Genomic DNA, 26,379 nt, shown 5'->3' on the forward strand with positions numbered 1-26,379 from the left:
CACGTTTTACCGAATAGCAAAATTTGTTGGTAAGTAGGAACGACTGTCATAGATAATTCACTTCCTTCAATTTCATTGCATCGTCCTCCACTGAATGAGTGTGAATTCAAGCCTAAAATTGATATTCCAGAGCTTACAAGGTATACTGGAACTTGAGGTGTGTTTTGGATGGATTGCCACAATTGAGAATGTGTTTGCATATCAATATATGTCGGATGATCGGGAAGTTGTTCAGGTTACTGCTAGACTTTGAGGTTTTTATTTGATTTGGTGGACAATTTCTTTAACAACGACAACATCAGAATTTGGGTCAAGTCATTATATGGGCACACATGAAAGAAGCTTTGGTTACTAAATTTGTGCCTATTAATTATGTTCTGCAATTGTATGAGAAGTTGCAAGATTTGAAACAGGAGTTCAAGTCTGTGCAAGAGTATATCGAGTTGTTTTACTATCTACAATCACGATGCACCTTCCAAAGGGTGGGGAAGTCCGCATCTGACATCATTTACATGGTCTTTTAGTAGAGACATTCGCTATGATTTCGTCCATGTTCGGGATAATACATTGGAGGAAACTTATAGATCTGCATGTCGGTCTGAGAAGAAAATGAGCTATCTTTCCTCCATGCCATGTTTGAGAGGCCAGTCCCACAATTTTTAAGAAAATTATTAAATACTATACTTGTGGCCTATAGGGTCATGTTCAGGTGAACTATCCTAAGAAGCCAGTTTTGACTATTGTTACATAGACACCTCAAGAGGAACCACTAGAAGACAAATATGAGGGAATTATTATTCCTGCATACAAAGGATTCCCTATGCTTATGACATATGTGTCGTCTATTACGCAATCAACACGTGGTAATGCATTTCGACAAAGTGCTAAATTATATAATCCACTGGTTTCTATGACATGTCCAGCTCATGTGGTTTGGTTAATGGTAGTAACATTTCTCTAATTTCACGTTGCATGACTGTCACACTTGGCGTGACTACTATGGTATACCACCGACCGTATAAGGTGCATTCTCTATGAGTTAGGTGAGTTTTAGGAGTTGATAGAGATTGTTTGAATCGGTGTTCGTATTGGAGCTTTCAGTGATTTTGTTCTTTGACATGTGAATAGTCTTGATTCAAGTGACTTGGTTTTGGGTAGCACTTGGCAGCATAGTGTCTGAGCTGTTTGTCGTGCATGGAGCAGACTTATTGCTTGGTGGTCAACATGTCTTGACATTGGGTAGTTAGCCTCTGCATAAGATGCCATCTCATAAGATTGTGCCTGCTATGGTTGGAGCGAAACAAGAGACACTTTGAGGGAGTTGAGGCATCTTTGGAAGAGGTCTTTATGGTCATTAACGACTTTCTATTTTTTTGTTCTAAGGCGCATGAGGAGACCCAAGACATTCCTTTTGAGTACTTTGTGTGTAGATGGGAGTCATTCATGTTCTTATTCCGATGCTTTTTCTTTCTTTGTAGTAGGTTTCGAGGTGTGGAACCTAGGGAATGATCTTTTTCGTTTTTTAAGTTTTTCTTTTTTGTTACTTGTAGTTTTGATATCTCATGCTTTTTGTAATTGTTTTTCCTTTATCAATATATATATCGTAATTCTACCGATAAAAGAAATAAGATTGTGCTTGCTAAGTATGAAAGAATGCTTACCTCCCCCCTCATCGTCATGCTGATTGGAGATCCATTTTTTAACTCATTGGGGGTTGATGATCTAGGATTTTACACCCTTAGTTTAAGTTCCAATTGGTTTTTATATGGTTATCAAAAGGTTTAGCATATGGTTATTTTAGGGTTTTCATCAATTTCGAATTTAGATACTTCTAATCGTTTTATACGTTGTGTCAATTAGTTATCCTGTATAGTTTCAATTTGTTTCTACATGGTTAGGGCTTAGGGATTATTAGAATAAGGTTTAGTTGATATTTTGGGATTATTTAGCATAGGGTTATTCTAGGATTTTCTTTGATTTTGAATTTGAAAGCTTCTCAGTTCTAATCGAATTAGAAATTGTGTCGAGAGTTTTCCTATTTGAGTTGTAGGACTGTGGCCAAGTTAGTTTTCAGATTAAGTTGAATATTGCTTTTGCATCACAAGGAATTAGTTGGTCTTTCCACTACAAAAATTCCTATAAAAAGGATGGAAATAAGACATATATTAGAGGGGTTAACTAGGAGTTCACATGGAGCTTAGAAATCCCTTAGGCGAGGTTGGCACCCCTTAGGCCACTCACTGCTTTCCATCCCACCGCTTACGCAGAAGAGCCTCCTTAGAAGGCACTAAGAAACCATACTGCACCAACAAGTATTGATTGGAATAGAGTCCAACTGAGATGAAGTCTTGGAATCTTGAATCTTGATGCGAGATATACTCTTAAGGTCATTGTGTTTGCATATGATTTTTCTTATTGTAAATGTACAATGCATATATTGCTCATATAGAAGCAAATGCAGGGAGATCTTTATGTGGCTATTCATATTCACTTTGTCTAATATCTAATAATGTGTTTCCAGCCCTCAAGTTGCTACTGTTGTAATCCTGTTATAATTGTTCAATTGATAATTAGAGTGTATGTTCTTACCTCTTAAAGAACACCAGATTCTTTTCTTCTCTCTTTTATTATCAATACCTTGTTCTAGGAGGATTATTTATGATTATTGAAATTATATAGGCTTTCTTCATCTGTTTATTTCTAAGTTTCATTGACACGGATGTGTGTCCGTATCCGACAAGGATACGAAGTGTTTGACACGGTGAAATATCAAAAATTGAGGTGTATGACATACAAAATGTGTCTGTTGTGTCCGACACGGACTCATGGATACATATCTGGCATGGGTTTATCTAAAATATGGCGTGTCCCTGTAACATATGTCTATTTCCATTCAATTCATGCATGCTGTTGAAAATTCCCAAATTCTGTTTTTCTACCCGCCGTCCTTTTTCTTTCCCTCTGCAAATGCATTTATCCCAGTCAGACCACGTTATGTGCAATGTGGATTTTGAAAATCGTCTTGGCTTAGTTGAGGTGGTACTCTGTTTTAGAAGCCTCTTGGCTGAAATACACCTTTTTTTGCGGGGAAGGTGGTTTGGTGATACTGTCTGTTAAAGTTCTAAGACAACATCTCCCAAGGGGATTTAAGGATTGGGCTGCAGGATGCTACTTTCGTTGTGTGCGGATGGTCCACTGGGGGTTTGGGGGCAGTGTCCCCGACCTGAATATTTTAGGAAGTTTCTATTATTGTAAACTCTTATTTTTCATATATATTTTGAAGTGATACAAGGCCAAAACTAATAAGGCCGTATCCTCATTCTCTTTCCTCTCCAAACTTCCTCTCCACTAACAACAATACAATTTTACTCTATCAATACTCATTTAAGCTACTGTTGTTTCATGTAGTCATTAACAGTTTAGTAAGTGTCATGTTGGTGATTTGTCTTATTTCCCCATCTTTTTTAGGAGCTCTGCACTCTGGTATCATATTCTTCCCCAATAGATAGTGCCTTGACTGCTAGTAGTGTAGCAGCTTATATGTGGGTATTGTTTTGCTGCTCACAGGGGTGAAGTTTAAGTTCACCAGCAAAAAATAAAACAGCAAGTATTTTTTGACTGCACGACTGATTGGGCTTCCTTATTATCACGACTGCTACATATGTATCACCTCCCTGGTCTCTTCTTGAAGCACTTACCTTGGGTTATGGCCGCTTAATGTTTAAATTGAGTTCTTGCATTGGAGGATAGCTTATAGAATTTATTAACTATCTTTGGACTTTTACTCTACAATATAGGATGCATCTCAACTTGGTGCTTTGATGTCTTTTACTCTTTCCACATTTTATGGGTTCTACGCAATTGTAGAATGCTTATGCATATGTTGTTTTAAATTCTGTTCAAACTCAGGCGGACTGGGAGCTGCTTCAGATTGAGGTTGCACAATATATAAATAGTGATGTACGGGGTGTGCCTGCAAGTATGCAGCCATCTAGGCCTTTGCAAGGGTTTGTTCAGCGTCTCAAAGGGAAGCAGGGACGTTTTCGTGGAAATTTATCTGGCAAGCGTGTTGAATATACTGGCAGGACCGTTATCTCCCCTGATCCTAATCTCAAAATTACAGAGGTCAACAACTGTTGGGGTAGCTTCAATCATTACTAATTTCTCTTCCCTTTCAATTTTTAACTTAAAACCTTTTCTGGCATGTCAGGTGGCAATCCCCATCTTAATGGCTCAGATCTTAACATATCCTGAACGAGTTTCCCATCACAATTTAGAAAAGTTGAGGCAATGTAAAGTAATGGACCTCAAAAATATCCTGGAGCAAATTTTATCAGATATCCTGATGGTACTTTGATGTGAGTTACTATTGCCATTTCAGTTATCTTTCCTCTTATTGTCAATCTGTTTACTTTTGTAACAGTGAAATTTCTGTACTATCTTTGCAGGCATTTAAAATATTCTGCTAGGAAACGTGCTGCTGATGAATTAAAATATGGTCATATTGTAGAACGCCACCTGGAAGATGGTGATATTGTTCTTTTTAATCGACAGCCAAGCTTGCATCGGATGTCGATCATGTCCCATAGAGTAATTGCATCAATTCATTGTGTCCAACTTCTTTGATGTCCATTAAGGTTGCCTTATGTTTTTAGTATTTACTTGTAGGCAAGGGTAATGCCTTGGAGAACATTGAGATTCAATGAATCTGTGTGTAATCCTTACAATGCTGACTTTGATGGAGATGAGATGAACATGCATGTTCCTCAGACAGAAGAAGCTCGAACCGAGGCTCTCACACTGATGGGGGTAAGTACAGGAGATTTTTACTTGCTATGTTGTACTGTTTACGTATTAGGTTTTTCTGTTTGGCAAACTCCTTTTGCTGTATATCAAGCAAACGGAAAATATTTCAATTTAATTTGTCATAATCTAGCTAATAATGTAATATTTTTAAGAGCTTTTTATCTAGTTGACTCCTACACAATAACTTATCAAAGCAAGTTCTTTTACTTGTAGCCTAATTAGTTAAATCAAAATTACTGAAAACAATCTTGATTCAAATTGGACTAATTGAATAAGGACTTGAGAAGTTTTTATTTGTTTTAATATAGTTGCTCCTCGTGTCAATAGACTATTGGTTTGCTTTGTTGTCAATATGTAAGGACTTGTAATAGATTAGAGGTTGGTTGTTTTTGGATTAATAAAAAGTATTAAAGCGGAGGCTTATAGGGATTATTCCCCTTTCCTTAGTTGTAATTTAGAGTTCTATCTATTAAATTGATGTTGGATTTTCTAATCAAAGCGTCCGGGTATTAGATCACATCAAAGTTGGTATCACATCAGTTCTTTCTTGGGTTAGAAAGAAAGAAGATGAAGAGTTTGGGTTTCTTGAATGCTTCGTCTGTCAGGCGTCAACTGGTTCGAGAAGGGTTTTGTCAGATTGTAGGGTATTGTGTCAAAACAATCTGTTTCGTAGAAGCTAGCACAAATTTCAAGCATCTACACAAAGGTAGCAGATCAATCGGTTTGTTGTATGTCAAAAGAAACAAAATAAAATTGCATCACTGTTCATCACCCACTACTCACCGTGTTAACGTTTAACAGAAAAAATGCCTCCAAGAAACACCAAGCATAGGGTTGATTTTCGCAAACTTAGTGAACATTTTTGGAAAATTAGTGAAGGTTTGTTGAATGGTAGAGACATAATGTCCCAAAACTCGATTTTGATTGAAGAAATTTTGTGTTTCCTTGAGGATGGCACAAAATTAATCCCATCTACAATTCAAAACATCCATGACGAGGTAAACTTTCCTAGTGCTGCTAAACATTGTTTGGATTGATGAATTATTTGATTGTACTGAGGACGATATTTTTGTTGATTGCAATTGTCATTTCGTTTTTTATGAGTTTCTTGTGGATGATACTATGGTTTTTGGTTCAAGTTCTCCAAGTTATGATGAGTATATGGAGGAAGATAATGTTTTTTTTCTCCAAATTCTGCGCCTATTTTTGGTATGCGTGTTGATGCATTTAGCTAACTAAACCCTTGATTTTAGTCCGATATTGGTCTATGTATTATTAGGGACTTTTAGAAGCATGTTTGATTGCTTTGGTGTCGGATTACATAGAACGAGGGGAATAAATAGTTGAGTGGAATGTGACTTTAAGAAGAGATTGAAATGATTGGGAACTTGAATCCTATGCATCATTTTTGGCTAGCATTTATAAAGAGGGGGAGTAGTTTGGTGAGGTGGATAACAAAGAGGAGTTCTTGGTGCGGTCGTTCTATCATGTGTTGGCTAAAGAGTATGCTTTGCACTACCTAGTCCCATATAGCCTAAAGAACCAAAGTCTCTTTGCAAAGAACTTTATAAAGTCGTTAGCTTGGCTAGGAATACTTACTGCATGCCCTTTGGGCCTACAAATTAGTGTGAGAGCAGACCTTTTATTAATTGTGCAAGTGGTCAGTTTAAAATATGCATTGGCTTATAGTTGGACATCTATAAACTTGAAACTTTTTAGACTTGATGGTTTGCAACCGAACCATTTTTAATGGTTTGTTAGTATCAAGTTCTCTCCAAGCTACTGTTCTGTTTTGGTTTGAAAATTTGGAAACCGACCCAAACAGTTCGTTCCATGAATCAAGTAGAAATTTACCGAAACCGAATCATGGACACCCCTAGAGGAGACACCTGGTGAATATGAAGGTGAAGAAATTGTTGAAAATGCAGTATTAGGTGCCTTGCCACAAGAACAGTAACCCATTTGGGATGTATATTCTTAGTGTTGCTCCACAAGGTCATATGAAAAAATTGATTTTTTTTTGTTGCCTAAGATCGATTAGGTTGATGGTAGCAGTCAGTGTGGTCAGCACCAATTGTGGTTCATCCTGCCGTCCCCCCAATTACATAGGTATCCGATTCTGAATAGAGATGTGCTGCCCCCCTCTGGATGTGACTAGAAAACCAGATGCTGAAAAGAATCTCTTGGTTCGAAGTAGTATTTTTTTATGTAAATATTTTCTAGATTGCCTGCGACTTCCTATTCTTACAGTCCCAATTTAATATAGTAATGTTTTACAGTTTTGTTTAAAGAATGTACTTGCTTTTATATAGGGGAGGGATAATGCCACTTCCTTAGAGTCGCTCCATTTGAAAAGCTGACATACACCATTTGAAAGTGGAGATCATCCTCTCAAACAATTGTCTCAATGGAATACGTCTAACTGTGTGAAAAGAGACAAATAGTGTAGCAAAATAGAAAAATCTTGTATCGTTTAGGTATATCCGGAAATATATGGACTACTTTTAGTATGATTAGACGAATTAGCTGAATATTGTGAGAATTTATAGAGATATGTATGGTAAGGACATTATGACACAGTAAACTACGTGTTTGTTGGCCGCACATGGAGAAGAGTTAGGAGCTGACTTTTTGTGAGGATATCCTCATGATGATGAAGATCATCTGATGCATGAGCATGGAAGTGTATTTAATTAGTAGTTTAATTAAATTAGTAAGAGGTTATTAGAGTCTCCTATTTGTTTTAGAACTAGGTAACTTAGTACTTTCTATTTTGGTTTCCAATTAGAATTAGGAACAAGGTTTATATTATATAAAGGCATCTAGGCCTTCATTGTTAGTTGGCTGTTATTGAATATTATTTCTTTCTTCTTGTTGAAGGTTTAAACCCTAGTTTTAGGTGTTTGTTCTATTAATCATAATTGATGTTTATCGTCTTCCGCCAACAAGATACATCATCATCCTTGGAAATCAGCCCATTTGAAAATGTTTAGCCTTGTCAAGAGAATTTTGCAAAGTGAATAATTGTGAACCATTGGTTAAAACGTAAACATAAATACAACTTTGGCAAGCTATACACGTCTAAATGGGCTAATTTTTTGTGAGGATGTTCTTCATGATGTGCGGAACATATCCATATCCATAGAAAATCAGACCTTAGCTTATCACTATGTGCGCCTGTCTTTTGAGTTGTCGCGTATCCTTCCCTATATAAGGGGCAGGATACCTAGCCTACCAAATATCCATCCCGACCCAAAAGTGGACTAATGCAAGCAATGAAGGGATCATTTTTTGTGTATATGGTCTCCCCACTGGAGATTATTCATACAAAGAATCAACTCATTTGAATATTTCCATCCTTGTAAAAAAATGTTGCAAAGATGAAACATTATACACTGTTAGCGAAATCATAAAATTTGACCACTTCTTTTGCCGCGATTAGAAATATTTGAATGAGCTGATTTTGCGCATCGGAATTTTGCTTGTAGCTATTAGGTGTGTATGTGTGACTGTGTGCACGAGCTTTTTCAATCTGCCTACACTATTAAGTTCTTGTTATTGTTCCACAGGTGCAAAACAACCTGTGCACACCAAAAAATGGAGAAATCCTGGTTGCTTCCACTCAAGACTTTATAACATCATCGTTTCTTATCACAAGGAAGGATACATTCTATGATCGTGCTGCCTTTTCTCTTATGTGTTCTTATATGGGGGATGCAATGGATCCTGTTGACTTACCAACACCAGCTTTAATTAAGGTAAAATTTACGACCTTGATGATTTTGGTACTTTCTGATCTGCATAATATACATTTCTCATATTCCTACCTTGTATATTTTTCCTTCTTCATAATACGTTTCTTTTTTTATTTGGGAAAGGAAATATAGTGATACAATTAGAAATCTTATCAACACTTAGAATTGCAGCAAGAAGCTGCATGTAAGACCAAAGATGATACAGTATCATGGTCTGATTATTATTTGTTCAGTATATTTTTACTGTTTAGTAATATTTGATTAGTATTTTTATTATTTAGTTGGTTATGAAAAAAGAAATCCTATGTTGAAATTTTTGCCACTTTGCAAGACCAAATTTTTGCTACCGAGGTCATGAAATAAAAATCCTATGTTGGTTATGCGAATTCCCCACGTTTCCTTCCTATTCGACTCGGTAAACATATATTGCCACTTTGTTTGAGAAATTCCTCTACCATATTCCAATGGATGTCAGCCACAGTATCATGATTACAACTGTAGCTGTCCACCACTGCGCAAGACAAAGCCACTCCCAGAACAATGTGTCCATCATAATAGTCGCCTATTGCTGCAGCTTGCTCATGTTTATCCAATTGGTAGCACTCCACCCACTTCTTCTTGCTCAATTCCAGTTGATAGGTCTGAAGCTACACAAACAAAAGAAATGTGGGGAAGGCGTAGATAAACAAGGGGAGCAGCCTGCATCAAAGCCACTATCTTTGGGTGATATTAAATCATTCAAGTCTTCCACATCCAAGATCTCAAAGATTGCCACAAATGCCTACAAGCTATGAGGCACGGACACCAAGGCGCTGACACGGGCATATCCTAAAAAAGTAGAACGTGGACACGGCAAGGACGCAGATGTTATATTATATTTTGAATTTTTTTTATATTGATGTAACATTAGATTTGAAGTAATATCATTATTTATCAAAATTTATAACGACGTGAACAATAAAAAGAGTCATGAAGACATCTCACATAAGTATATAAGTCATGGTCATAACATTACAAAGGCCACAAGAGGCATAAAGAAAATAACAAAAGAACTCCAAGGACAAAAGAACGAAAGAACTCCATAAGAACAAATTATCCGTTTTCAATTATCTTCATCATCATCAACCCCAAGGACATCTCTGCAGTTCCTTCATTTGTGAGTAGCATGGTCTCCATTTCCGGTTTACCAAGTGAAAGAGTCGCAACCTCAAGTATACCAACACCCTTCAAGGTATCAAATGCATTTCCCCCACATCCGACATAGTAGACACTCCTTGAGTTCCCCTTGATAAGAAGTGAAGATTAGAATTGACATATACCAAGTCTTCACCTCTTTGTGGTGTTATCTTGTTCCTCTTCAAAGAGTTGATGGAAGTTACGTACTCCAATTGCGCCCACAACATGAAGAGGAGCAAGGTTATCCAAGTAAATTCAATGCTAAGCTTTGGAGTAAGGGAGTGGAAGCGCCATGATTACCCACCATAAATCTGGATCCATATATCGTCTATCATTGATGGAATCACTACTACCAAACTCTCTAGAGGCCGTGGAGAACTTGGCAAACTCTACGTTGACTTTTCTCCTCTCCAACACACCCGGAAAGTATCTTTCGAAACATTTGTCTCTCATTTGAAATTTCCTCATTGGCTATCAACAAGTCTAACCAATTAAAAGTTTCAAAATCTTAAGTTGATGGTACTTGAAATTGAAGAATAAGTAGATCAATGGGGAGCAAGGGGTTTGGTTAGAAAGGAAGAAATACAGGAGGAAATTGGGGTTGCATCTGATTTTTTTGTTAAAGGTAATGCTGGACACAAAGATGAAACTGATGCCCCTAGTGTTCTTCGTTGTCCAGTGCCAAGGATGCAGCCTGACTTCGTACACTCAACAGTGCTGAACTCAATTGACTGCGTGTGACATATTATATAGAATAAAGGAGCCAAATATGTGGGATTCTATTTTGACTTGTTTAGTTATGTCTTAGAATTATATCTCTTGGGATTGGTACTCTATACATATGATGTGATCTAATCGGCAGAAGCTTTGATTAAATCATCCAACACCAATTTAATAGATTGAACCCCAAATTACGATTAGGGGAAACAAGAATAAATCCTAAAAGCCTCAACTTTATCACTTTTCATTAATAGCAAATGAACCCACTTCTAATGTATTACAAGCCGTTATTATAACTTAGGGTTTGCTTGTCAACAAAGCAAAACTAATGAACCAATAGTATAATGACATGTGTGCTTAAATTGAAAAATAAAGACTTGGGGCTTGACCTTGGACTTGTCCACCAACAGGATTCCCATCATTCTCCCCGACTTTGAGAATCTCATCCTCGAGATTAGAGATCAAATTATCAAAATATTCTTCACAAGAAACTCACGAACTAAATGGATGGCCCAAGACATTAGGAGAAATGCAATTATCCCTGACTTTTAAGATGACTACGTAGCCTGCCTCGATATCTTCTCTTGTAGCAACTTATTGAAGATGGACATCCAATTTAAAACCAATTGGTGATAAGTGGCTTAACATATCTTGTGTGGGGAGCTAACATCTCAACGCGCCCCCTCACATGTAATATTACTTGAGCCTAACACATAGACAAACATATTTGTAGACATTGAGTAAATAACAGGCCCTTTGGACCAATAACAATAGCCCGCTCTAATACCATAGAATTTCGGTATCCAACTTAAAACAAGTTGGTGATAAGTGGAGAGGTCCCAAGACTTATATATTTTTATTCGTGGCTTATCATAACCCTTGTGGGACATAACATATCAACTGTGTTGCATGGGTACGCCTAAAATTCCTCCGTGTCCTATGTCATGTCATGTTGGCGCCGACACCGACTTTGGTACGATACAGATTCATGATTGGTGTAAGAAAAAAAAAAGAGATTAGAAAATTTCGAGTGAAAATAAGGTGAAAGAAGAAGAAATGAGGAGAAATTTAATTCTTTGAAGAAGGAACTGAGGGATTTCCTTGTAGATATGTGTTTTCCTCTCACTGGAATTGAAGAAGGAAACTTTTCTCCAGCTGATTTAGAGAAGGAGGCGGCTGATTTAGGGTTTATTTGTTAATTAAGAGGCTTATTAGTATGGGCTTAGCTAATTGGCCTATCTAAGGTCAAACTTCACTAAAGAATATGGGCCACTTCTAAAACCAACTAATTGGTTATAGGTTCATACCACTGGCAAACTCACTGGAATTACTATTATTATAAGCATGCCCGTTTACTGATTCCAAGCCCCATGTTCTTTGTAAGATAATTTCTTTTCAGGATTCAATGTTTTAGAATTAAATAATTTCTTTTTAAAAAAAAATTAGAAAATGAAATTATAATATTAGTTGTTCCTGTGTCTGATTTTTCAGACCACACCGTGTCAAATCTTCGTACCCCGTGTCCAAACCCAACACTTGTACCCATACCCATGCAACATAACATATCAACAAAAAAAAAAACTTCTTGGTAGGGAGACTCGAACTCTTGACCTAATTGAGGTGGAACAGAAAGAAATAGCCACTCCATCATCCCTTCTTCCTTGAGTAGCTTCAAACGACTGCCCAGACTACTTTGACTTAGATTTTTAGCTATAGCTATAACTTAGTGGAAAGCTTGTCAAATGTAGTTTCTAAAACGCACAATACGTTTCAAGAACTAAGAAAATGTATGACTTTTTTCCAACAGGTTCAGATTAAGATGGGAAAAAACTTCAATTACGAAAAAGAAGGCATACAAAGTGAAAGTTCCTTTGCCAAAATACCTTTTCCTTGTCACAGTCCGCTAGAGGAAGAGACCAATTTAGATGAGGAAAAAGAAAATTCTTTGCGGAAGTCCACCTTCTGCCGGTCACCGGAATTCGTTGACTGAACGTGAAATCTATGTCTAAACCCTAACTCTCTCTACCAAGTAGAAATCTAAAATTAAAATTATATTGATCATAACAAAACTTAATATTTACATGGGACCCACTCTCCTTAAATAAAAATTAAAGATGTACTAACACTCCTACATACTCTATATACTCTCTGTGGGATTAAAAATCCAAACTGAAGAATACTAATTCCTAGGAAGCACGGATACCGACACGCGACACGACATTTTTAAAAAATATAGGATATGGATACATCATGGACACGTTTGAATAATATATATATATATATATATATATATATATATATATATATATATATATATATATATATATTGTCATCCTGAATGAGAACGCGAACCCGGTGGAAACCTATATTGTAAACTGACTATTTTCCTATATAAGAAAAGCGTGAGGAGGGGCTGAAACCTAACTAAGCCATCCTCTTTTCTCTCTAAAAAATTTCTTGTATGCGTGAGATTACTATTCTAGCGTGTCCCCGGCGTGTCGGAAATTAAAAAAAATAATTATAAAATCGGATAAATCGCGTATCCGACACGTATCGAATGCGTATCGGGGCGTATCTGTGTCGGACACGTATCGGACACTGATACTTCACCCTTAGAGACGTATCAGTGCTTCATAGACTAATTTTTATATATCTCTACACAACTTTCAGAAAGTAAGTCGAGCAACCCAAATCGGCGAACACTGAAATTAGCAAGGCACAAAAGCTGCAATTGCAACATATAACCTTGTGGAGCAACAATTAGAAAATAAGCATGCCAAACCGGATCCACATAAATTTGCGTTTCTTGTGACACAATATCTAATACTGCATTTCCAACAATTTCTCACCTTCAGACTCAACTGGTAAAATCTCCTTATTGTGTTCATCGAAAAATGGGAGGGGACTCAAATCAATAACTTAAGTTTGATCCTCCACATGTATCAAAAATAACTTTAGCTTCATAAATGTTGTATTAAGGGCAGGTGCCAACTAGCAAAGTTGGTAAAACCTTTGGGTGATGATACCAGAGGTATGGGCTCGAACCCCGCCAGCACCAAAGAGTTACTGATCTTATTTAAAATAGGCTTGCCAACAAAAAAAGAAAAAAGTCTTTTGCAGGTGCCGACTAGTAAAGTCGGTAAAACCTTTGGGTGATGATACCAGTGGTCTGGGGCTCGAATCCCGCCAACATCAAAGAGTTACTGATCTTATTTAAAACAGGCTTGCCAACAAAAAAAAAAAAATGTTGTATTAAGGGGCCAATCATTAAAACATTTCTCTTCAAGGTCTTCGATTACCCGTTGGATGCCTAAACTTATTTTCTTCAGGGGTTTGGTTCCTCCTCCCTATCTTCAAAGGTTGTTTACTTTTGGGACTTGAAATCCCTGTTTTGTTTTTTTCCTTGATTGGAGTGAAGTAGTTATTATATCTTTAATTGGTTGTTTTGAACTTCTTGGTGTGTATCTTATCCGTTAATTTTGTGGTGTCATCTTATCTCTCAGTTTACTACTCTTTTCTGCCTACTTTTTCATTATTTGCAGTTTTCCTAAGTGCAGTCAACTCTGGCCAATCAATATTTTACGTGATACTGTTCAAGATCCTTCACTTCATTCTAGCTTCTTTTCTTCCTAGGAAGTCTGACATTCTTACATTATGGTAATGGTTTTCACTGTAATGTTTTGCTATTGGAATCACAGCCAATCGAGCTATGGACTGGGAAACAACTGTTTAGTGTCCTAGCACGTCCTCATGCTCAGATGAAGGTCTTTTTGAACCTTACTGTTTTGGAGAAAAATTACAGCAAGTCTGGAGAAACAATGTGTCCTAATGATGGTTTTGTCTATTTTCGGAATAGTGAACTTATATGTGGGCAACTTGGGAAGGCTACTGTAGGTTGGTTCTCTCTTTCTTCACTTTATTTCTTCTGCCTTTTTTTTTGTCTTATTATGATAATTTGTATATTTCTTGTGACCGTCTGTAGTGAACTTATGTGCAATATGAAACATATAGCAAGTGTTGCTTCTATCCAGAAAAGGCTATAGGTAAATGGATATGTAGGAAGAAAAAGAATGGTCTTAAAGGCGAAGATGAAGATATGAGATTTGTTGGAGACAGGGAGATATTGGTGGACATGTAAGGTGCTCACAATTTCTCCCTAAGTAGGTTTTTATTGTATGAAAGGTAATTGAGTTTTGAGGGGCAACTGTCCGCCCTCCATCTCAGTACTTGGTCCACCCCCCATATCAATAATTGGTTATAAGAATTAACACTGGAAAATAAGAAACATTATTACACTCCACTTGTTTGGACATTGATCAATCTGCTATACTTAAATTTGATATCAGCTTACTCCTTTTGTAAGAACTATACCTTGTAGTCAATGTTCATCAGAAAGTGAACATTTGTTTCTCTTCCTGTTTTTTTTATCCCATCTTATAATGAGTGTGTATTTACTTCAATGTGTTTTGTGCGCTCATTCTGTTTTAGACTATAAGGTATGGTAGTCTATTGTGAAATTGCTGAAGTAGTACTGAACTGTAAACTAGATTCAATTTCCAGAAGATGGTTGTACTTTTAGTTTTTAAATCGAGTAGCGTGGTTAACTTGCTTTGCAACAAATTCCAAGGATTGCTTGATATGGTCGAAGAATGAGGTAAACATGCTGGTGGAAAATTCAATGACGCTACAAAGTTCTTTATATCAACTTTAAAATTGACTGCATTTGAGAGGCCAAGCCTTAAACAACAAGATAATTTGATGAGCAGGAATCCTAATTAAACTAGGAAATCCAAAAATTAAAACTGTTAGATAAAGCTTGTGTGTCCTCATATTCATTCCACTTGGCTGGGAATTTCGTCTTTGTCTTTAGAGCGTACTGAACCTAGAGGCTAAGTTAAGAGGCCTTGTTTCACACTATGAGGTACAAGGTGAGTAGAAACTAAGATTTAAATTTAGGGAAGCACGGTGATCAATTCAATGCCAGCTTGTCATAGATAGGATTGTGAAAACCTAAGTTACATGGCGATTAAGCAGTGTTCTAAAAAACGCTAGGCGGTAGTCGGGTGGTGGGAGATCGCCTAGTGCCTAGGCCTTTTAGGCAGTGCTTAGACGGTTTGGGCGCTAGACGGTTTTTTTCCCTAATATATATAGTAATACACACCTATACTACAAGAAATGAAGAAAATCATTTACCATAACTCAAAAAATAAACACAAACAAAGATACTTATTATGTAATAGTTGAAAAATATTGACTTCATATAAAAACTTACTCTTTCTTATAGTGACATATAATTTACATTAGATTTTAGTCTTTTAAACTCATTCAAATCTTAAGCCTACATGGGTCTTTAATTTTCGACATTTAATTATTAAATAATAAAAAAAAAACTTGAATGGACCGCCTAGAGGTCGATTAGTCCGCCTAATCGGTCCACCGATTTTTTAAACGACTTGGGCTTAGGCGAGTCGGTTGGGCACCGCCTAGAGACTTCCTAGGCAGCCGCCTAGACCGATTTTTAGAACACTGCGATTAACACACATATCGGTGTCCGACATGGCAAGATTTTTAGAGAAAAGACACAGGGTCACTACTAGGAATAGATAATTAACTTATTTTAATATATTTTAAGTAGAAGTTCTTTAGAAAAGGAAAGGTGAGACGAAGAGAGAGACGGAGGGGATGGATAGCTTGGTTAGGGAAAGAGTTCAATGTTGGAACTTGGAAATAAAAAGGTAAGCAATGCTTTCTTTTTAAGTTTCAACTTTCGTTTTTTTTTTAAAAATCAAGTGAAAATTTTATTGATAACTAGTTTTACAAATAATTGAGACAAGTGTGCAACAAGCTGTGTCGCAAGTCCTTTCTGAAGGGCAAATCCCATCTTCTTAAAAACAAATTCGTTAGAACTAGTTGTCATTATGTTACTATCCATAACCTTCTGCAATCTCTTAAGGAGCTCAACAGACTGTAGTGCCTAGAAACCGAAAGTGTCTAAACTGAACGGAATAAAACAATGCTGGTTAGCCCTACAACCTTTCTGGTGCTTCTCCATGTTTCCTGCCGCTGCTCTATTAGCTGTTTTTCCTACCTCAAAGTCCCCATTCCTAAGGCCTACCAATAGAGAGACTCTAGTCACATGCATGCTTTCCCTCAGACCAACTGTAAATCAAGACATCCGCAGGTCGAAGTGTCGACATACTCTCATTTGGATCAATGATAAAATTGACGGGAGCCTCATTCACTTGTGTCCCCGCCTTCCAAAATGCATCACATAAAATGTCTCTCATATGATCATGTCGGTATCCGAAACCTATAAAATGTTTACAATGTGTTGTATGGTCCCCGAAAGGATCTAGTCTACTTTTTTTGCATACAAGGCAAACACCACAATCAGAGTACAAAGGGATCATGAGATGGTACTGGAGAATAGTGCGATACTCGATCGGTGGCACACGTTGTCCAAGTTCCTACATCGGAATAGCAAGTAGAAAATCTTTTGCATTGTTCCGACTACAAGTATCCAATGACTGTTTCTGTCGAGTAGATAATTCAAACTATCTCACAAGACCAACAACAATTTTACCGTAAAAAGCTTCCTCCAAAACTTTTTGTGGTTTTGAGGGGACAGTAGTATTCACAACCATAGAATTGAGATAAAAATCGGGTAGATAGAGACGCAATGCACTTGTAGCATCATCAAGAATCTCACCCATAGGCACTAGACCACAACTCCTAAGAATGTGGTTCTGAAACTCAATAGTCTGAAAATGAGAGGCCACAAAAGCAAATGCATAGACATCAGTGGCACAATAGATACCTAACCCACCAAGACGTTAAGGAAGCGTCGCTAAACGCTACTGTAAAGCACCGAAACCAAAAGGACCATCTGAAACTTTAATACCCTGAAGAACCATGCAAAGATGCCAGTTAAAAGTCTTAGCTGCCTCCTTAAAAAAGGATGGTGGATAAGTACGAATCGCAAAGACCAGTTTAGGGAGCCCAACACAAACTTGTAAGAGCGCTAGACATCAGTACAACTTAACGGTCCATCAAAGTCATAGCTGTGCCCCGTGCCCCGCGCCCCCCCTTCCCCCCACCTTTTTTTCTTCCCATGGAAAATTCCCAAGGATTTGATTTGGATATTATTTCCGATAATGTGACAAAAACCTTTCATTTCCTATTTTTTGGGGATTTTTTTATCACCAATTGTGCACATGATCTCCGTGAGGATCAATCCTACATAACAAGAAAGGCTCACTAAATGTTCAAATGCAATTGAAAATTGACATATGTTTGAGTTGGTGCAAATGCACAATTGTAATGTAGATATTTTACTTTATTTAAACTGCTTAGGTTGGATCGAACCATCAAGTGACCCACCTTTCTCTGTACGTCACTAAATGTTAAAATCCCAATTTATGAGGACTGACATAGATCGTAGGGTTTTTTCAAGGGCAAACATTGATTTTTACGTGGCAATTGGAACACAATATTTTGCTTTATCTAGATATATATGCTATTAGATGGTGGTATGAATTTTTATTGTATATTTTGATACATAAGAAGTCACTGTCTATATTGATATCAAAATGGTTGTCCAGCCCATGACTGTTTAGGAATTTTCCACTTTTTTCATCAGGTCTGACCTGGATGTTGTGCAGTATGGGGATGTGTTTTCTGTTGTGAGTTTAGATTTGAACATTTTTGAAGGTTTTGATTTTTTTTTTATTTTTTTTATTTTTTATATAGGAAATGGTAACAAGGATGGCCTGTTCTCTGTTCTCCTTAGAGACTACAATGTACATGCTGCTGCTTCTTGTATGAACCGTCTTGCGAAATTGAGGTATTCTCTTTTTGGTGCTTATGCCTTGTGATTACATATCTTCTATCGGGTACATGTGGGTTGGAATCTTATTTTGTACTTCTTGACCTTTATATGCTCTTTGGTTGCATGCTAGTATGGGAATGCCCAAGTCTAAGTTCTTTTGTCAGTGGGAAGGTTGTAGCCTTTGAACTTAGCATCTTGCTAAGTGATGAATGTATTCTTTAGGGAGTAATGAAATATATCTCTAAGTGTTCATGGGAAAAAAAACAGATACAAGAGCCTTGGTTCATTTGAGGGGAGTAGTGAGGTGAAAAAAAAATCAGTGGGTTATGTGGGCATAAACTATGTCTTGAGTAAGGGGAAGGGGGACTACAATGGCTGTAGACTTGTGAAGGTATAGTGAGGACAAGGACCATCTATGGCTTAGGGATATTTAAGTATGGAGAAAGAGATAATAGTAGAAACCAAAATCCCCTTGGGGTCTTTATGGGACCACATTGTGGGAAGGGAATAAGGAATTACAAAGTGGTGAGAAGATTTGGAAAATGTTTTCTTTCATTAGTGGGATGGATCACCTTATTTTGTATTTGCATGACAGTGGGATAAGCAGAAGACTGCTTACAGAAAGTTTTTGGAAATTTATGAAATTGCTTCTGATAACAATGCCAAGATAGTGGACTATGTGGTGACGGTTGAACATGTGTTGGTGACTGGTTAGGATGTGGCTTTCAAAATTTTGGCTGACTTTTTAACCGCCATTTACCAGATACGGGAGAAATCCATTGAGGAAGATGGAAGAATTTGGGAATGGGACGTAAGCAAGATATTTTCACTTAATTTTTTCTATGGGTTTCTGCAAAGAAGGATATCTGGTTCTGGTACTGCATTTGGAGTCATTTTTTTTTAATTTGATGTCCTTCCACCAAAAGCAGTGGGGAGGTTTTTGGCGTGAATATCTTTCAACATGCCCTTTCACCAAAAGCTAGTTGGATCCCAAAACATCTACCCAAGGCCATAGTGTGGGTGCTTTGGAATGAGCGGAATTAGAGAACTTTTGAGCTAAAAAGGCTATGGGGTTGTGATGGGGGTCAAGTAAACATTTTTCGACTGGGCAGGGGGCATAGAACCTCTTAGGGACTTGAGATTCCATGACTTTGTGTGCAATACTACAATCTAGTTATTATAGTATTGGTACTAGTGTATGGTATGAGTTATTATTAGTAGTGTATGGTACAAAATGTCATCATTTTCAACCACTAGACCCAAATTAGTATTAGACATAAAGGGATAGGCTAGCTGTTAGATGAGTAAGCTAGTTGTTGTTTTGCATTACAGTTGTTGTTTATCATATCCTAAAACCTTAGATGGCTTTCTAAGTCTTAGAAAGGAGAAAAAAAACTAAATAAATCTTAAAAACTCGTTTTCGGGTAATTTTTTTAATATTTCATGTGTTTGAAGCGTATCGCTCTATACGGAATGTATCGTATCATATCATACGATACGTTCCCTGTATTGTGCAATACATAAAACTTTCGATACACTAGTGTGATACTATCATATCGTATCATACGATACGCTCCCTGTATCGTGCAATGCATAAAACTTTCGATACACTAGTGTGATACGTACTGATTTGCTTTCGATACGTATCGTGTATCGTACGATATTGATAACTATATTGCCTTGCACTCACATAGTTTACTTGAGATTAATGATATATAATATTTACCAATTAAACAAAAATAAAAATTTGAGCATTGTAGTTGTCATCCCTATATTTTGGGCCTTGGGCTGTCGTAAAAAATCCTGCCTTGCATTTCTCTTAGATGAAGTATGCAGTATCATTTTTGCTGAATATAAACTTTGCAGCACTCCGATGAGTGACAAGTCCCAGCTTTCAAAGCTTGTTGGTGATCCTCTTATTTGTTAAATTGCCAATTTCTCCATAATCTCGAACTTATGTGAATGGTCAATTTTATTAATATATTAGAGGTTCATATATGTCAACACTCCCCCTCAGCGGGACACGCTGGAAATACACAGGTAAAAGGACTGGACATCTTCACCTAGTAAGAGTTGAATCGAGACCTCTCAGAAACTAGTGGCTTTGATACCATGTTAAATTGCCAATTTCTCCATAAGCTCGAACTTAGAGTATCACAGCTAGGTTTGTCCCTTGCAGTATCTGACCCTCATAAGACTGTTGTACGCCATATTGACCAGTTTGTGTGGAATAACTTATATTCCTGATTCCTCTCTGGATCCCACATTCATAGAGCGAGCTGGACAGCTTTCCAGCCAAAGTGCAGAGCCTTTAACCGAGACAATATGCGCCTAGTTGTGCACAATAATTTAACTGATTGGCCAAACATGAAATTTGGAATCAAAAGAAACAAAATCATTTACTGTTGTTTTGACCATTGCACACGTCTGTAATAATTTTACCGCATAGGAACCATTGTATATATCACTATAATGAGTATGTGGTGATTATTCCACCTCAATTGAAGGTGTGTCCCGCCTATGTTATATTACCACAGCCTTCTCTTGAAATTCATAGAATTTTCCCTCTCTACAAGGTCGATATTATGGAGCAATTGGCGAAGTGACATGATATTAGAAATATGGATATAAAAGGTCTTGGGTTCAAACCTTTCCAGGTGCAGTTGCAGAAAAGGTAGAGAACTGCCCACAGGTGTTTCTTTCCAGTGTGTTTTCGCTGAGGGGGAATGCTGACATTATTCCTCCCCAATTCTAGGTGTCTCACAGTTACACGTGTGTTCTCTTTCCGAGCCTCCTTTTGATATTCATAGAATTTTCCCTCCCTACCAGTCAAGCCTTCAGCAAATTGACAGATTAATATAGCAACGTGAAAGAAAGATATCCAAAGTCTTTTAAAGATGAAGAATGTTTTCTTCTCTTCACATGCCTATGGCCTTAGTATTTTTTTGTGTTCAGTGCCAGGTGGATTGGTAATCATGGGTTCTCGATTGGAATAGATGATGTCCAGCCAGGAGAACTTCTCAATCAGCAGAAAAAAGCAAGGATAGATGAAGGTTATGAAAAATGTGATGACTTGATACGGGAACACATCAAAGGGAATATTGAACTTCCGCCAGGTTCTGATTCTGCTCTAACATTGGAAGCTGAGATTAGTAAAGTGTTAAATAACATTCGAGAAACAACTGCAAATGTAAGTGATTATTTTCTGTTGATTGTTGCATTTTTTATGTTTATATTGACCATTACGAGTCTGTCTGAAGAATCAATTTTGTGTGTTTGTGTGTGTGACACCCTTTACTCGAGATAACAAAGTGTTTCATTTAACTGTAAAATGCCCAAGAGGCGTAACCCAGTTTTTCTCATCTTGTCACCTACACGAAGAAAGACTCTTACTCCAAATAGTAACATCACTAGATTGGACTCTCTCCTTTAAATGGCGACACACAGGTATATCTGCACAGATTCCAGTAGCTTATTATTATGTAATCTGTTACAAACTATAGTAAACATATAAAACTATACACTCTCTTGGTAATTGATCCATGGAAATTCACATATTTAGAATTTTTATTCAGCTCGGAAAATTCAGTGTGATAATTGTGTACAGTATAGATTTTGGCTTTTGTTTGACATACGTAAGTTTCCTTTATGGTGCAACAGATTAGGCAATCAAGTTAATCTTTTTTGTCTTTAAGATGCTTTTCTCTAAAGATTAATTGTTGTCCTTGCTGACTTTCATTTTTGTCAGCTTTCGTTTATTTGTTCATGATTTCTCTTTTCTCTTTTCAGTTTGATTTTTATTTTATGTTCTCAGGTTTGTATGAAAGAGCTCCATTGGAGGAACAGCCCTTTGATAATGTCACAGTGTGGATCCAAAGGTTCCCCTATTAATATTAGTCAGATGATTGCATGTGTTGGCCAACAATCAGTTGGTGGTCGGCGTGCCCCCAATGGATTTATTGATCGTAGTCTCCCACACTTTCCTAGGAAATGCAAAACACCATCTGTAAGTGCATATATATTTTTTTATTGCATAAAGAATTAACGAATGCTTTATTGTCTGATTTCACTCTTTGCTAATGCGAGCAAACTCTCCCCCATGCACCAATGCGTATTTTTCTTTCGTGCTTCTTTCTAGGCTTGCCTAGGCGCCTCCAAGTCCTGTGTATAAACAAAAGAAAAAAACTTTGCAAAGGAGACAAAAATGCCATAGGTTTTTTATTCAATGTAGTCTTCATGTGGGTGTTGAGTGTCACTTCCTTTGTATTTAGACTCTTCATCTCATAATGAAAGATGTTTTGAAAATGAGGATGGTTTCCATGTGGATGCAATGAAAGGCTTTAAAAATGAGTCTCATGCTTTATTCATATTTGAGTTATTTAGCTTAAGTTGGTGAAATTCTTAAGAGTTTTTTAGCTTTTGGCCCTAACTTTTTTTCCCCCCATTTTTGGCCCCATTTCCGTTAGTGGACTCACAGTAAGCACAAAACATGTGAAGATTAACTCAACCTTGACCGAGTCAACTGACAGAAGTGGGGCCCAAAATGAATAAATGAAAAAGTTGGGGGGTCTAACACTGAATACACCTAAATCTATATGGTTCGGGTCGGTTTTAAACAAAATTTTAACCAAACCGAACTAGTCGGTTCGTACAGATCAAAACTGAAACCGAACTGAGAAAATTCAAAAATCGGATACAACCAAACCATAAATTTTGGTTCGGATCAGTTTGCCAATCGGTTTTAAGCTTCAAATTTCTTACTGGCTTGGGGTAATGTTGGACCACGTTACTGGCTTGTGGACTGTTAGGCCATGGTTAAGTTGATCAGTTAACCATGTTAAGGCTAATAAACCAAGCTCAAGACCAAGTAAAATGTGGTTGCCCAAGCCCAAATTGATAGAGTTTTTAACAGTATAGTGTCCTTCTACTTGGGTAATATGTGACTAAAAACAAAAACCAAGTTACTGATAAATCTGTGTAAATAATTTAAAGTAACCCTAAATGATAAGTTGATAACCAGCTAGTACTATTATTTGGATCCAACCCACGTTGATTTTAGTGGTTCAGAAGAAGCTCTAGTGTTGTCATTGCTTTAACTTGGGGTGGCTTGAGGATGTTGGATTAAGTTCTCGTGGTAAAGGAAGTGTTAAAACTCTTTACACATACTAAATCACACTCACATTTCATACTTTCAAACCAAAATGACCCAATTAATACTACATGCATACTATTAACACCAACTTAAACTCCAATTTGGATCCAATGTATAATTAATCCCAACCCCATGAAGTAAATAATAACCCCACACTAATGAAAATTCCCTTGGTGTTCACCGTGATTTTATGAGCATTTCAGCATATTAGTAATCATCGATGCAATGCAAAATCTACCTCTTCCACACTTATACAACATCACAACTCATTGCCAAACATGTGAACAAAATAACATTGGCTAGGATTCACCCAAACAAAGTTCTAAAGCTTTATGATGAGAGTATAACATAAGACTTGCTCCATATACAGTTCGGTAAGCGGTTAACCGAGTACTAAAACCGAGAACCAGTTTGAACCTGGCGGTTTTGAAGTTTTAAAACAGTGAACTGAACCGTGTATCAGAAACCGAAAAAACCTGCTGGTTCGGCTCGGTTTTCGGTTTCCAGTGAACACGCCTACCTAAATCAGTAGGCCAAATGCTAAATAACCCCCCATTCTTATTTAATCATGAATTGTGATGCTTTATGTTAGTGTTTCTCGCTATTCTTTAATTAGTTTATTGAAACTATTTTCTCTTCATTGTATGATGGAGTCTCATGCATTGAACAATTCAAACCAATGCTCCTCAAACCTATGCTTTCCAAGGTGTTATGCATTGCGAGGCGAGGCAGGGTGGGCAGTGGACTGTCCCCAAACGCCCAGGTAGTGCCTAAACGATGCTTGGGCAGTACCTAGATGCCATGCTACAGTATTTTTCTGGGATCCTATGTTCTATAAACTCGAAATCACAGAACATTTTACAGTAAATTCATGAAATCAATTGGACATATTAGGTGCTTTTGTTTTACTTAGTTTTGAAGTGGAATCTAGTTTTTAAGGAAAACAAATATAGGATATGATAAGGCAAGGTATGCGAGGCGGTCCCTTGAAAAGGCAAGGCTACTTGCCAAAACAAAAGCGTCTAGGCGGTGCCTATTCGCTTAGGCGTCACCTATGACAACATGGGTATGGAAATTGTCTTAATGCATGCTACTCTATTTTATGCAATCTTAAATATCATAGATTTTGAATTATTTTCTCTTTAAAATCATGTAAAAGTTATGGTACATATTTTCAGGCAAAAGGCTTTGTTGCTAATTCATTCTACTCTGGTTTGACGGCCACTGAGTTTTTCTTTCATACAATGGGTGGGCGTGAAGGTCTCGTTGATACCGCGGTATGAGTTATATCTTTTCCCTTTGCCATTTTATGGTGTACCCATTTATCGTTTTCTGTTTTACACATCTTATTTCATTTCACTCACATTATTCCCTATTGCCCAATGAGGCTTTCTTCCCTATATTTCAATTTTATTGGGAAAACTTATCACAAGTATTCTCTCCGTGTACCTTTCGTTGCACTTGATTTGTTTGTCTAGTAGTACACAGGTTGAAGAGTGATCAACGTTTCTTGCTAAATAAAATTATGATTTGTGTTTTGTTGAAGTAATTTATATTCCTTTTGGCTATATGTAAATCCACAGATGTACTTCTCAGTGATTTTTGACATAGCCTCTTTGACCATCTGGTCATGGAGCTATAATGCACGGATATGGATATGGATATAGGTACTGACACAGCACATGGCAATGGACTACGATACGGGATTTATGAAACTATAGGATAGGGTGCAGGAATACAAGTAATATATTCTTTGAAGAAATTCTAGCATGTCAATATGATTCCAACATAAGATGGTGTTGCACTTGTTGATTACTAATTAGCTACGCGCTCCTCTTCCTTTTTCTTCTGTTCCATCTCTGTTTGTGTGTTTCTCCTGACACAGCGACACAGGTACGGGTTACGATATGTGATTGATGAAATCTAGGATAGGGTGCGGGAATACAAGTAATATATTCTTTTAAGAAAACTAGCATTTCAATATGATTTCGAACATAAGATGGTGTTGCACTTGCTGATTGCTGATTAGCTGCTTGTTCCTCTTCCTCTTTCTGTATATCTTCCGTTCCATCTCTGTTTGTGTGTTTCTCCCCCCACCCCACACCCACCCGTATTCTTGATGGCTATGTGAGGATACATGTTTGAGCAGTACCCATAGTGTATCCTGTACCTGTACCAGAATCTTTCCCAGTTGACACTGGTGCAATGGGTAAACTACAGTATCCGTGCATCATACCCATGGAGCTATAATGGCTTTAGTCATGTTTGGTTGATCAAGATATTACTTATCTTTTATGCTGCGTTCGTTCGCTTGGAACTCGAGTCATTGAATATCATTAAGTTTTTTTCCCATGCAAGGAATATTTGGTTGGACGTGTTTTCTTTTCATATTTTATAATCTTGTCAACCTTTGCTGAACAGATAGAAAATCATTGCCTTTTATTTTATTTGCAATTTGCAATAGCATCATAAATTTCGTGTTTTCCATCTGTACTCTATTTTATACACATCACTGGTCAAGTTGGTGTTTATGGATCTTCAATTCTTCATTATTTCGGCCATGCTTTCTTTGCCTGTCCTGTTGTCTCTGGTACTCCAAATCAACAGTAAATGGCTGATAGAGTGAGAGTTCTTCTTGCATCCCCTTCATAGCGTTATAATACTCACGAAGAGGCCAATCACCTTCTTTTGTCTTAAATATAGACTCAAGCAAATCATAAATGCGAGAAATATTGTTTTCCTGAGAGTACATCTCTTTCACTGATGACCAGATCTGTTTGGCTGTTGGTAGAAAATAAACTAGACATTAGTAAGGACGTTTGGTTCCATACTATTCCATAACCATGTTAGAACTTATTGACACATATGAGTGTCCCCGAGCCTACTCTAATATATTAATAGAATTGACATGGTATCGGAGCCTCTGGTTTTTTAGAGGTCTC

The 26,379-nt window shown here is 37.2% G+C and overlaps 1 protein-coding gene and 1 pseudogene across 2 annotated transcripts in view; one reads left to right on the forward strand and one right to left on the reverse strand.

The window, feature by feature from the left end:
* LOC147493889 (DNA-directed RNA polymerase III subunit 1-like) overlaps nucleotides 1-26,379 on the forward strand; it is a 51,937-nt gene that overhangs the window by 5,140 nt on the left and 20,418 nt on the right. The window contains 11 exon segments of the mRNA XM_086565636.1: nucleotides 3,910-4,125; nucleotides 4,211-4,292; nucleotides 4,295-4,358; nucleotides 4,449-4,590; nucleotides 4,669-4,809; nucleotides 8,376-8,564; nucleotides 14,156-14,351; nucleotides 18,207-18,300; nucleotides 21,241-21,475; nucleotides 22,100-22,291; nucleotides 24,616-24,714. Of these exon segments, the coding sequence (XP_086421762.1) occupies nucleotides 3,910-4,125; nucleotides 4,211-4,292; nucleotides 4,295-4,358; nucleotides 4,449-4,590; nucleotides 4,669-4,809; nucleotides 8,376-8,564; nucleotides 14,156-14,351; nucleotides 18,207-18,300; nucleotides 21,241-21,475; nucleotides 22,100-22,291; nucleotides 24,616-24,714 (1,650 nt within the window).
* On the reverse strand, nucleotides 9,471-12,032 carry LOC147493890 (uncharacterized; annotated as a pseudogene). Its single transcript, XR_015198450.1, has one exon. The product of XR_015198450.1 is annotated as an uncharacterized LOC147493890 (transcript).

Source organism: Coptis chinensis, chromosome 6, assembly GCF_015680905.1.
Source record: "Coptis chinensis isolate HL-2020 chromosome 6, ASM1568090v1, whole genome shotgun sequence".
In the NCBI taxonomy this organism is placed as follows: Eukaryota; Viridiplantae; Streptophyta; class Magnoliopsida; order Ranunculales; family Ranunculaceae; genus Coptis; species Coptis chinensis.